Genomic DNA, 14870 nt, shown 5'->3' on the forward strand with positions numbered 1-14870 from the left:
TAAGGTACTCTGATCAGGAGACAAATCAGCAAATCTTAGTGCATGAGAATCTCAGCCTCTCTCCCATAACCTATACAACTAGAAGGAATTCTAGCAAGAACTCCAGGGCTACTCAGGGCAGACTAAGTCCAAAGAGCATTTGGTCAAATATTCCTAACCACCAGACACTGACCTTGGTCTTGTAACTAAAGAGAGACTTGTGGAAAAGATGGATGGGAAGGTGAGAGGTCATGAGTCGTGGTCCTTCCTTACTGATTAATTTAGAATATCCTATAATAGTCTCTATCCAGGGTGAGCGGACCCAGATGGGCACAGATTGGATCCACTTGGGATCTCCCTTGTTCTGAATCAAGCAGATAATCTCAATCAGCCAGTTTGTTCCTGAAAAGAAGGAAATATAAGTGTCAGTTACTTCAACAATATAAGTGAAAAAGCTTCAATTAGACTATATGCCCATAGAATTTACAATGCCTCTGTTTACAAGCACAGAAACCAGTTGTGGTCACTATATCAACAAGGTATATACTTGTACACATAAGTGCAATGCTTTCATAACATTTCAAGTCTTCTGAATAGATTTCTTACATTCACACAACCCTTGGTTTTCCATGTACTTTCAATGTGAGAAAAATATATTTACTTAACATTTCTTGTTTCTGCCACTTAGCAATCTGTCCTCTCCTAAGCATTGATGACTATTTGGTTCCTTGAGTTTCCTGTGCTTTTTACACTTACTGACACTGTTCTCTACTCCTGGGCTCTCATATCCCTGCCCCTATCTCTTGATATTCTTCCTGGTAATTCTTTTAATTTTCCATCTTTCACTCTCTACTACCCACAGAATTTGACCAATGGCAGAATCTGCTTTAAGATCTACCATCATTGTGAGTTTGTCATAGCTAATCAGTTCTGACTATGAAGGTCAAATTTGTGACCTTCTTAATTGAAGTGGTCTAAAGCACAGATCTCCATGTCCAGAATACTGGAATAGAAATTATGATCAGGTCTACTCTTATAAGAATGATATTTAATTGGGGTTGGGTTACAGGTTTAGAGGATCAGACCATTTTTATCAAGGCAGTAGCATGGCAGTGTCCAGGCAGACATGGTGCAATGGAGCTGAGCATTTTAAATCTTCATGGAAGGCTGTTTGAAAACTAGCTTTCAAGCAACTTGAATAGGGTCTTAATGCCCATACCCACAATGGGATATCTATTCTAACAAGACCATACCTTCTAATGGTGCAACTCCCTGGACAATGCATATACAAATGTTTACACAACAAACATACACACACAGACACACACACACACACACACACACACACACACACACACACACACACACACACATAATCTTACCAATCACCACCCACATGATTCAGGATCAAAGCCCTCCTCACAAGATTGTCACTGAGGAACATTACCTGACTTAGGATAAGACACTTAGGATAAGAGTGTGTCATCTCTCATAACAAAATTACAACGAATGTTGCCAATAATTTCTTTGTCAAACGCTATGGAAGGAAAGGGTATTCCTTCAAACCAAAGGTAGTCTGATGGCATTGTAAAAAATCTCTGTGGGTTCTACTCCCTCCAGGCTTGGCCTCTTTTGAGATGGTAGCAAATGATAAGAGGAGAAATTTATAGTGCAGTCAAGAAATTATTAACGTCTCACTGTTTGGTGTGAAACGACATACTGATAAGATAAGAAGATAAGATGTTGTAACCTAGAGTCAAAGTTCTATTGATCAATTGTGAACTCATTGGGAGATTCTGCTACAACATTTATGAGATTGAGTTCATGACCCAAAACAAACACAATTGCAAATACTAGGATATTCGAAATGGGTTTTAATTATAATTATTTTAAATATAATTTAACTTTCAGAATGATTACAAATGTTCAGTAAAATTACAGAGATGAACATAAATTGGATCCAAAATGTTGACATGTTGACATGTACAGATATTTATTTTGTATTATTATTATTATTATTATTATTATTATTATTATTATTATTATTATTATACTTATTTATAACCCAGGTGTTATCTGCTCTCCTGGTTCCCAGTCCCACAGTCCCTCATATCATTTTCCTTCCATTTTGACTCGAAGAAAATGCTCCCACACAACCAATCTTCCCCATCCCTGAGACTTGAAGTCTCTTGAAAATTAGTTACAACTTTTCTCCCTGAAACTAGACCAGGCAGTGTTTTCCTATATATGTGTCAGGGGTCTTGGACCACGTCTTCTATTGTGCCTGGTTCATGGTTCAGTGTGTAGTAGATCCTAGTGGTCTGGGTTAGTGGAGATTACACCTGTCCCTATGGGGTCACCCTTCTCTTCTGCTTCTTCCATTCATCCCCTATTTGAATGATAGGGATCCCGGATTTCACTCCAATGGTTTGGTGTAAGTTTCTGCTTCTGTCTCAGCCAGATGTTGGCTGGGCCTCACAAAGGAAAACCATGTTAGGCTCTTGTCCTGTCCTGGCAGAGTTTGGTAGTAGATTCCCTGTGTCTGATTGTTTTATTCTGGACAGATTTTTCTGTAGGTTTGGGAAAGGCAGTGTCTTAGTCAGTGTTTCTATTCCTACACAAAACATCATGACCAAGAAGCAAGTTGGGGAGGAAAGGATCTATTTTACTTACACTTCCACATTGCTGTTTATCACCAAATGAATTCAGGACAGGAAATCAGTGAGGTCACAAAGCAGGAGGTGGTGCAGAGATCATGGAGAGATGTTACTTACTGGATTACTTTCCCTAGTTTTCTCAGCTTGTTTTTTTTTATAGAGCCCAGGTCTACCAAGCCAAGGTTAGCACCACCTCCAATAGGCTTGGCCCTTCCCAGTTGATCACTTGTAAATAAAAATGTCTTACAGGTGGAACTCTGTTGCATTTCTGTTGCCTCAAGTCTTTCAAGTTGTGTAATTGTTTTGTAAAAGTAATTGGTGTTTTTGCAAACTCCTGTTGCCTTAGCTGAAATAGATAACTCATACCTTGCCCTACTCCTTCCAACTCTTCACTCTCATTTTCATTTTTCCTATTTTTTAGTATTCATTGATATTTTTGTTAGAGAATACATACTGAGTTGAACACTTGGAATAGTACTGCCAAAATAGGATTTCACTTCCTTTGGCAATTGATTCTTCCTCTTTTGGTGTCCATTGACATATTCTGTATTCCTCATCATCAAGCAGTAACAACAACAATAACCTTCCTTCCCTTTAATTATGCCCCAATATGTATCATTATGATAGTTTGTTGGAGAAACTGTAACAATTTTTATTGGTATGTTTTCTCCACCATGATTAAGGGATGCATTCTCTCGTCATGTATTATGCGATAGTGAGGACTTTCTGCCCCCACTTTTATGATATTTCTGAGCCTTATATTGAACAGATTAATTGCAGGTGTAAATGTTGGGGTTGAGTGTCTTATAGTCAACTATTCTTTTGCATTTTGTACATTTAGTTCTTTGAAAGACTTTGTAATAGTCCCAATATATTGCAAAAATCTCTCTCTCAAGAAATGGTGAGATCTTTCTCATTCACTTGTGTAAATAAAATATGTATTTAGAAAATAGATACAGACCATGCTAATTTAGGATACTGTCAGTTTTGTGTCATGTATATATATATATGTATATATATATATATATATATATATATATATATATATATATATATATATATATATATAATATAATTTTAGATAAATAAAGAATAGGATTCACTATGTATTGTGAAAAATACTTGGCATCATTTCAATCCTTCCTCTTATCACTCCATACTACTACTACCCTCTAAGAATGCCTTACCAATTAAATCCCCTTAATTTATACTATTTCTCCCTCTTGACCACCTGTGTGCTATGTCAATATCTACATATTTCCCCAGTTAATACCTTTCTACATTCTTGGTTTCTGAAGTTACTCTAGGGTATAAACTCACTCACATATGCAGAGTCAAAGCCAGAAAGTACAAATAGAAAGAACATTTCATAACTGTCTTTCTGGGTCTCAGTTACCTCACTCAGTATAATACTATTTGTTTTCACATATTTATCAAAATTTTATGACTTCCTTTTTTCTACCACTGAGTAAAATTCATATGTACCATAATTTCATTCATAATTATTGGTTAAAGGGCATTTAAATTATCCTCATTTCTTCGATATTATGAGTGTTAAAGTAATAGATATTACAATGAAAATACTTGTGGAGTAGGATATTAAGTCCTTTGCTCACAAGATAAGGAGTATTGTATGAGGGCCACATGATAGGTTTTTCAGAATGATTTAAAGAGTGTGTGAATCAGTTTGTAATCTCACTAAGGGTTAATGAAGATTTCCCTTTTCCTATATCTTTGCCAGAATCTATTCTCACCAGCATTTTTCTCACCAGTTGTTTTCTTAAATTTGCATTTCTGTTTGAGTATCATAAATGCTTAAAGTAACTTTAACTTCATTTTCTTTATTTCAAAGATATTGGGTGTTTATAGATAGTTCTTGGACTGGAGATTTGGTTCAGTGGCTAAGAGCAGTGAATGCTCTTCCAGAGGTCATGAGTTCAAATTTCAGCAACTGCATGGTAGCTCACACTCCTCTATAATGAGAGCTGATGCCTTCTTCTGTTGTGTCTGAAGATACCTACAGTGTACTTATATAAAATAAATAATAAAAAAATTAAAAAAGTTAGTTCTTAGTCATTTCTATTTATTTATTAATCATTTCATTTGCTTACATTTCAAATGATATCCCACTTACTAGTTACTCCTCTAAAAATCCCCCATCACCAAATCTTCTACTATACCCTCCACTTTGCCTCTATGTGTGTGTTCCCTTTCCCACCCCCCTCTCTTCTCCCTTCCTTTCAGAATCCCCCTATGTTCATGTATCAAGCATATACTGGACCAATGGCCTTACCTCCTTCTGATGTCTTTTTAGAACTTCCTGGTCAGAGATCTTTCCTATTATTAAATAGATAATCAGTTTCCTGACTCTTTTGTGCTTTTAATAATTTTATATATTTTAACTTAAAAATTCCATGTTCTATATGTTGGTTCTCATATTCCCCATACCCCAGCATTTTTCAGGTCTTACATATCTCTCTAACAGCTCAACTTTATCCTCTCTTCCTCTTGTTCTCTCTTTCTTCCTGTCTCACTAAAACAATACAAAATGAAACAAAACAACAAAAGACAAAAGAAAAATAAATTCAAAGACCATAGACTTTAGATTTTATTTCATTATTTATACTACACCGGTGCATGTAGGTTGTTCAGGTGTATGGTTAACATACCAAGTGACACTCCATTGGAGAAAACTGATATTCCCTTTTATAGAAAGTATTAATTCCAAATATCTTCTTTATTTTCAGTGGGAGTTGGAATACTCTAACCTGTGCTTGAGCTGGAATTTTCATTGGATTGAACCTGTAGAAGCATTGGGCTGGCTGTCAGTCTATTATAGGTCATATAAACACCAACCCATTTGTGTCTGTTATTCTTTGTTTCTTTGAAGTCTTTTGATATCTTCCAGCTCTTACATTTTTAAAGTCCTAATCCTAGAGCCATAGAAAGACAGATTTCTAATCTTTCTGATATGAAATGAGTAATCCATTTTTAAGATCTGTTCATTAACCAATAGTGAATGTTTGTGTTAATTACTACTTTCTCTAAAAATAATTGAGTGATGCTCTGAATCTATAGTATAGCCTATGTCATTATGAGTCATTTTAATGCTATATTCACTTAGCAGGTTAATATTAATTGAATTTCCCAATATGATCATGACCTATATTGAATCAAATTCTTGACACTATTACTAGTGTGAAGTGTGTGTTCTTTCCCATGGAATTATATTTAAATCAAATAAAAATGCTAATTACTTCCACATTTTTGCTATTATTGTGCCTTGAATGTAAATCAGTGTTGTAGGTCATGGAATTTGTACATGTGTGAGACAGATTACTTTTATTTTTCTATACTGTTTACACAACGTCGCAGCACTATGAATGATGATCAGTTGAGACGTACCTTTTTCACACAACAAATCAGTTTTGTAATGGTGCATGATATACGTTAACATCTGTAATTAGGAATAGGGCCATTATCAGATTTTAGAAGGTAAGAAAGAACATTGAAAATGCCTTTTAATTGTGCATGTGGGGTCCCATAGAACTCCTTTTTATAACAAATTACATTATGTATTCAATTTCTTGCACACAAGATTTTTCTTGGCTGTGTATGTTTTTTAGTTGGAATATTGTCTTCCCCAAATTTCATAAGGCAAATTAAATTATTTTATTTGATCAAGGAAGCTTCTAAGTAATAAAGTTTCCATATGGCTTTACAAAATGTACTCACTACTAATTTTGAGACATACTAGTCTTCAATACATAAATTACTGAAATTGTCTGTACATAAAATTTTGATCTGGGCTATTATTTTTATGTTATGACAGATTTTAGTTTGGAGAAAATTGCAATACAAATACTGCAGATTAAATACAGTAAGAAAAGAGTATCATTTTAAATTTTGTAATGTGAATCAGATAGTCATTTTTATTTCAAATTTTCTTATAGAGAAGCAAGTCTAACACTTTTGCACGATTCTCCACAATTTTAGTTTCCTGTTGAGAATTCCCTGTATTCCCTTTTTAAAGGAGTCTTTTGTGTTGGTAGTGTCATTTTTTTGTATTCTTCATTAATTTTTGATTTTAGGGCTTTGGCAGATATAATGTGAGTAAAGACCTTTGTTTTTTCCTGATGATGTTGTCTTTGATTACAATAACTCTTGCTTTTTAGTTTCATGAGTTCCCATTTATTAATGGTTGGTCATCATGTGTCAAACATCAATATTCTGGTCAGGAAATTACCTCTAATAACAACAAGTTAAAGGCTTTCCCACTTTCTGTTTTATTAGATTTAGTTTATCTGATTTTACATAGAGAAATTTGATACATTTGGTTCTTGAGTTTTGTTCAGGGTAATAAATATGTATCTGCTTTCATTCTTCAAGATGAAGAACACCCCTTAGATCATCACAATTTGTGAAAAGAATGTTTTCTTTCTTCCATTGTATAATTTATAGAATTTTTTTGTCAAAAATCAAGTGTCCACACATGCAAGGTTTTATTTTTGGGTCTTTCGTTGTATTCAGTTGATCCACATCTCTGATTCTATACCAATACTATGAAGTATTTTTGTTATTACTGCTCTGCAGTACATGTTGAACTCAGGGATCAATATACTTCCAGGTTATTTTATCGTTTAGGATAATTTTATTTTGCTGTGCTTTTTGTTTTTTCCATATGAAGTTGAGAATTGACATTCCAACATCTCTGAAGAATTGTGTTGAATTGTGACACAATAGCACCCAGTACTTTACTTGCATCTGATAGTGAGCCTTATTAAGGCTTTGAAACACATTCTACTCAAATGTACACAAAGCAAACATAGCACTATATGTATTTTTATGGACTCTGGGCATCATAGGCTATGTCATTATTTACCATACATGATTTATAACCATTATTATTCTGTGGGGCTGCACAACAGACTCAGTACCTTAATAGTGACCCCTGAAGCAGAACATTATGAAGCTTTTAAGGTTGAAAACCAGAAACATCTATGTCACCATACAGTTACATTTTCCTACCAACCATGATGTATGAGAAATTGACTTCCTTCAGAACATGTGTTTTAGAACACTGTTTCTGTTGTTTGGATTGTTCAAAAGTGGATGGGCAACTTGAATAGCATGATATACCTATTTACCAGTCAGGTTGTCACTTACACATATGTCTATATTTGCACAGCTGGATATTAATTACACTTGGATGTACCTTGATACTTATGCCTTATTTGACCCTGATTCATAATGGCAATTTTATTCAAAATGGTTCCATTTTGAATTCTTCTTACAACCTTTCTTTGTAGATGATGATGACCTTGAGTATCTGGGCTTATATATCACTAGTACAGTCCTGTTTAGAGTATAATTCTTATTAAGGGTATATTTTGCTCTGCCCACTGATATAAACCCCATACTGCTGATTTTTGTCTTGCTAAGGCATTCTGGTAATCTGAAGTCCACATGAGACTTGCAGATTTCTTCAAGTTGAGCCTATTAATTTACTTTTGTTTTTGTCATAGGATTTCATTGAAACTAGAAACTCAAAACATACAAGGACTGTAGGAATAACTACCTAAATAATTCCTATTTCCCCAATTGGAGGTCTCTAAGGTTAGATGCTAGACCATTGAAGCATTACAGCTATTTTCCCATGTTCTGCATCTATATACTATGTTGTTTTAGCAAATATGTATTTCCTCACAGGTGAAGAAAAGATCAGTTGTAGAATGCCATCCTTGACTTCACAATAGCTCCTTAGTATTCCTGGAAATTAGTACAAAACTACTGCTTCAAAAAAAATATCAGCAACCTACAACAGGCAAAACTCTTTAAATGAGTCTCTAGCTGTTTATTTGAATTAATAATCATGTATACTTGATGATTTCAAAGAGTACCTAGGAGCCAGAATTCAGGGAACTGACTTATAACACCAAATAATATATAAACAAAGCAAAAAAATTGTAATTTCAAGGACAGCTTGGGAACAGAGTAATTTTTTTTTATTTGCCAGAAAGCATTCCTGAGCTCTCAAATAAGAATCATTGCCTAAGTCCAATATAATCAGTTTAGAGTCTTAATTTACATGTTCAAGTTTAGGTCACACTGCCATCTCTAACACAGCAGAGAACCATCATGAGCTCAATTTCGAGCTTGTTACTTATATATGCAAAATGTATATCTAGCCTGGTACACAATTGTTGGGTGGATTTATGGCCTATGCCATAATTGGCTGATGCTGGAAGACAAACCATAAAATTAACTTCTGCTTTTCTCCTGATTGTTAATTATTAGAAATTGAAATGTCAGGGACAGCTTTGTATCCTGGAGATGTAGAGTTTCTGGGAAGTAACCTGGAAACTGGTGCTAGGTCCACTATGTTATTTGGCTTGTGTTCTCACTTAGGCTGAGTTCTCTTAGATGGAATCTGAACTCAAAAAATCAGGTCTTTCATCTTTAGATGAAATATTAATATGTAACTAGAATTTATCATTTAAAAAAGCAGAGGATGGAAAATAAATATATAGTAGTAAGGAATGTTGCCTCAGTGTTTTTTTTTTTTTTTTTTTTTTTTTTTTTTTTTTTTTTACTGAACAGGATCCTGATTCAAACTCTGGTATTGAGGAGAGAAGGAAACAGATAATGATTAAATTTAATGAGAAAGGGAAGGCAATAGGCAAATGTGTGCACGTTCACTTATTGCAAAAACACACATTAAATGTTTTAAATTACATTTTTGCCATGAGAATGTTTTGTAGCTATATATGGATGGTAGTTGACATGTTGGTATATTTTTTTTTCTTGAAAATAATTTTATCTTTGAGCCAACATACTGGAGGCATTAATATCATTTGTTTTTTAGGAAAACTGTGTATACTGATTATTTTAATTGCACTGGTAGGAGGATCTCTATAGGAAAGATTGTAATTTGATGTGTAAAACATATTCCAGGAAAGTTGAAGCTCCATAAAGCAATTGTTTTTAGAAAAAAAAATGTTCATTCATTATATCTATCCATCTCATATTATATTATGCTATATTACATTATATTTTATTTTTTCCTTGAGTTTTTTCCATTATTTAACCAAGAATGTTCAGGTGATTACTTTTTCAATAATAAATAATTAGATAAATGAATAAAATAAGCTACATACACACAAATAAAGTCCATTTAAGCTAGTTGATATTAACCTTCATACATCTGTGATATTTTTATTAACATTCTTCATGTAATGAAGTCACTTGCAATTATAAAAACTTTACACTTTAAAACTGTATTTTTCTACTATTATGTGTTGGCTTTGAACCCTAGATTTTTTGTTTAACATGGGCACCTCAATTTCTAGTAGGACAAAGTACTGAGCCCCTGTAGCTACAAAAAATTAGATAGGTTTCCTCTTCCTCTTTCAAGGTTACTCAGGACATGGGTAGGTAGTCTAAACCCTGTCTCTTCTAATCGCTGTCGTGATGAATGACCAATATCTTCGGACCCAATGGTTCTTTGTAACAATCACAGGCTCCCCATTTCTTCTTCCTTGGGCAATCTCTTGCCCATTGTCTATTTTTTTTCCTGCAGTAGGCACACTGGTATTTGTCTAGAGGCTCCTTCCTAGTACCAGACTGGTTCATAATTCCCTGCTCCTCACTACTGTGGCCAGGATACTCTGTAAATTCTTTTCCTTGTCTCTTATCTCTCTTGAACTCTCTCTAGCTTCCTGCCCTTTTGACTTTCTCTTCACTTCTCTTGTCTCTCATTTTTCTCCCCCCATCTTACATAATTTCTCATATATTTTACCTTCATGTCTCATTTTCTTCCTCTATGAATTCCACTCTTCCTCCTTAATTTCTTTTCAGTTGCCTCTTCTCTCTCAACTTACTTTTCATCCTACTTATTCATTCTTTCTCATCAACCTGCACTGAATCCCACAATGACTTATCTCATAGTCTCTCTAGCCACTGATGCTTTTTTTTTCCTGAAACCTTTACTGGTCTGTAAAAGTCAGAGTCACAATTGTTTTGTACTCTTTGTTGCTGGGGTCATAGGTAGGATGACTTTATGAGGTGTTCTAGAAAGACTAAGAGTGACTTGTTTAGTCTCGTCTTAACCTCACGTACCTCTACCAAATTGGTGGTTATCCTGTAAACCATTTAAGATCTGAAAACAAGGCCTGGTGTAGAAAGTAATAGTTCTTAACTTCTGCCGAATTGAAGTTCCAGCCAGGCACAGTCAGGGAAAATCCTACACCTACTTCCACAGGCAAAGGGAGGGGCACCCATCTTTCTCCAGGACATTTTTTTTTTGAGTCTCGAGGAGGATACAATGTTTCTCTTCTGTGATAAAGAGCTCCTGGAGCAGATGCTGGCAGTTGTCCCATATTGGTTGGTAGGAGAAAAGGAGTGACTCAAGTAAATTAGTCAAGGCCTGCAGGTTCTCAGAAATCGAGGTGTTATGAGATTTCCAGTTATACAGATCAATCAAGAAAAATGGCAAATATTAAAGAGGATGATTGCCTCGATCATCTGGAAGTCCATAGACATGTAGGGGTAAATTGATAGTCAATAATGGTATCAGGAGTCCCAGCTAGCCTACTCTGTGTCTATGGCTGCATTTGACTCTTGCCATTGGAAAGTCTATGTCAGTGGAAGGAGAGGAGCCATGGGCTTCATAGAAGCTGCAATTTCCTTTTTTGGGGGGTAGAGCAGGAGGCATATGAATGAGGGAGGTCAAAAAGAATTAGCCCAGCATCTCCAGAGGATATAATAATCTTCTCTCCATGTCAGTATTCATAGCACAAAACTCTTGACAGATCTGGATCTAAAAATGAAGCAAAAGGACAAACCCCAAACTGGGTCGGCTATGGGATCAATTGCTCCCACAGAATGATATAGGGGACTTGGACAGGGTGGCTCTGATCCCAGGAAAATTTTGTCTTTAACTCCCTCTAACTTGTCTAAGCAGAAGGAGCCCTCTGGTGGTTGTTCAGTTTGATAGGATGGCCACTCTGAGGTACAGAGTCTGCCACTTTCCCTTTATAACTTCCACTTATAAATTGTGAGCCCTACTGTTGACATTCATCCAGGGGTGAAGGGTAATAGTCAAGGGGTAGAAGTTATCTGTCCCATTGTCTCATCCAAGTAAAACATCACAACAACACCACAGAAAATCAACAAACAAACAAGATCAAAACAAGGTGTCTTCCATGTGCTTTGTACAAAAGCCTGATACTTCTCATACAAGGAAGCAGCTCAATCCAAACTGCTGCTTGATTAAGAAGGACTGAACTCCATCCTATTTCCGAGTGGGATTCCGGAGCCTCCTCTAGATTTCTGTGGCCTGTGACAGGGAGTGGCAGTTTAGTTATCCCTATAGCAGTTATTTTTGTTTTGTCTTAACTCTGCTTAGCATAGCATGGTCGTTTGACCTGTCTACTAAAATTTTATTTTGCATTTTTAGAACCTTTTTTATATATTTTCAAAAACTTTCAAAAATATTATCAAGGGTTTCTACACATGATATAATGCTATTAGGACACTACAGGACTATTTCAGCAGCATTTTCTGTTCTTGCAGAAGACCAAGTTTAATTATAGCCACTAACAAGTTGACTCACAACTGCCAATTATTACAATCCTATGGTATCATATATTACTCTGACATTGCATGTCCAAGAATTTTCATACACGCATTCAGGCATTCACATTAATCATTAAAGTAAAACCCAACATGACAACACATGCCTGTCATTCCAAGAACATGGAAGCAGAAGTTGGACGATCACCATTTTTGGAAATCAGTCTTATCTACATAAAAATTTCCAGAATACCCATTACTACATAGAAACACACATTCTTAAGATATTATAAACAAATATATTAAAATAAGTAGACCTTTAGAAATTAAACAAAAACTAGTTTTAATTTGATATTTTGTCAAGATAAAGTTTAAAATTTTTTTTTCAAAAAATAAATTATAATTTTTATCTGAAATGCGATTTAATAATTAATAATGAAGTTTATTCTCTTTTGAGTGATTATACGTGAGGTATTTTCAAATGTATTCTGTAGAGAAGAGTGAAATTAAACTCACATAGATTCTCTTTACTATGCCTCTTATATGCTATTATTATATACGTGCCTCCATACCTGACTGAATCTTTTAATACAGGCATTGTAAAGAAAGACCAAGCTGACATTCAGCTTAGCATGCTTCAGTCACAAATGTTGGCAGTAGAGATGTTCTCTGTTACACTCAACCCTTTCTCTTTTTTTGTAAGTAAGTGTATGCCCATGTGTAAGTACAACATCGACATGACTCAAGCTCTAAAAGCAAAAGGACTCATAACCAAAGAGCAGAATTTTCAAAGGAATGGTGTGAATTGGCCTCAGCTTCTTCATAAACTATGTGTTTCTTTGAATCTCTTAGCAATCTATCCAGCCCCACAGCAATAGGTGATCTGTGACTTATAAACTTTAGTTCTAAAATTTTTAAAATTGTAATCTTTTGTACTGTTGAACAGCAAAAAGAAAAAGAAAAAGAAAAAAAGATGATGTAATTTGAACATTAAGGGTGTGTCTACCTAAACTCTTAATCCCAGTAATTTGGAGGAGAACCTAGCAGATCTAGCAGATCTACAAGTTCAAGGACAGCTAGTGTACAAAAGAAATTTCAGGGCAGCCAGGGTTTTTTCATGGAAAAATAAACATTTCTATAAAAGAAAAAACAAAAATTTCAAACATAAATACCTTTTATTTAAATAAAAAAATATATAAAGCATTAGTTATTAAAGGAATTTCAAAGCAATACAGGAATTTCACATACAGAGGTAATTTTAGTTGTCAGAAAGGCAGGGGATTATATGCAGAACCTGCGGTCGAACCTTGTGTAATTATGGGATTTCTCTTCAAGATTAACCCCTTGTGTACAACTTCAGGTCCTAAATGAGGCAAAGACATTTTGTGTCTTAGTTCAGCTGATAACTTTACTTCTATATTATGAGGAATCCAAGGTTTACTGAGGTACGAGAAAAAAGAGCCAGTCTAAGCCAGCAAAGGAAAAAGCCAATTATAGCCTTAACCCTGAGTGTGGTTCTAAGAGCCAGATGAGAGAGTTAAAATAAAAATTACCTCCCTACCAATCACTACTACAATTTTTATATCACCATAAACCTTAATATCCAGAAAATAAAAAAAAGCAAATCTTCCTACCAAACCTAGACTGCTGGTGGCCTGTGCGTCCAGGATCACAACCTATACAAGTTTAAAGATTCAAAACAATAACCACATATTTTGTGTGTTAGTGCAGATAGTAGCCATATTTTTATATCAAACTTATAAAGACATACTTAATTATTGAGATCTGAGGTCAAAGGCTTAAGACATAGGAGAGTTGAAAACTATCTTGATAATTACCTTAGGAATGGGCTTAAGGGTGGCAGGGGCAGCTACAGGGACATAAGTCCTACAACACAATGTTTATAGAGAGTTGAGAGATGCCATTGACTTAGATTTTAAAAAAACTAAAAACAAACAAACAAACAAAAAAAACATTATCTTTAAGAATCACTGACATTCCTGTTAGAAGGGGTCTTTGAAGAAAGAGAAGATTATACTTGTTGTTGCTTTAAAATGGGAGCCTTTGTGCTGCTTTAAAATAAATGTGCTGTTTTTACATGGACCACTCAAGAAAAGTTAAAGACAATTTGACTAAAATTAGAGAAGACTTAGAACAGAAAAGTGAGAGAGCCCAAGACAAAAGCTGGTTTGAGACCTGGCTTAATTTTCTTCTTGATTTACAAACTTGATCTCTGTTCTTTTAGGGCCTCTTATTATAATCCTTGTATTGTTTACCTTAGGCTTCTGCATTCTAAATTGCTTAGTTGCTTTTATTAGAGAACATATTAGTGCAGTACACATGATAATGTTGAGACAATAATACAAGCCCATTGCTAATGATGAGGCTGAGTTATGATTATAAGATTAAAATCATGCCAAAAAAGGGGGAGTTGATGTAAAAACAACAATGCTTTTAGGGGCTATGAGACTTTTCAAAACATCTATTTTTGAGAAAGTAGACCGAGACAGAATTTACTAGAATCTGAGAACCTAAAGACACAAAAATGACTAAAGTCAGATTCAGAGACTTTCCAGTCATCCTACGGCTTTGAAATTCTGCCTGTGCCTGACAAATAAAAACAATATCCCAGAATAATTCTCAGAACAACCACAAAATATA

General features: G+C 34.8%; 1 protein-coding gene across 1 annotated transcript in view; it reads right to left on the bottom strand.

Moving 5' to 3' along the window:
* LOC308413519 (sulfotransferase 2A1-like) overlaps positions 1-14870 on the bottom strand; it is a gene marked incomplete at both ends in the record, with an annotated part of 164592 nt that overhangs the window by 101494 nt on the left and 48228 nt on the right. The window contains one exon of the mRNA XM_080908540.1: positions 173-381. Within this exon, the coding sequence (XP_080764666.1) occupies positions 173-381 (209 nt within the window). The remainder of the gene's footprint in view (positions 1-172; positions 382-14870) is intronic.

The sequence above is a fragment of the Micromys minutus genome (assembly GCF_963924665.1).
Source record: "Micromys minutus genome assembly, chromosome: 32".
Lineage (NCBI taxonomy): Eukaryota > Metazoa > Chordata > Mammalia > Rodentia > Muridae > Micromys > Micromys minutus.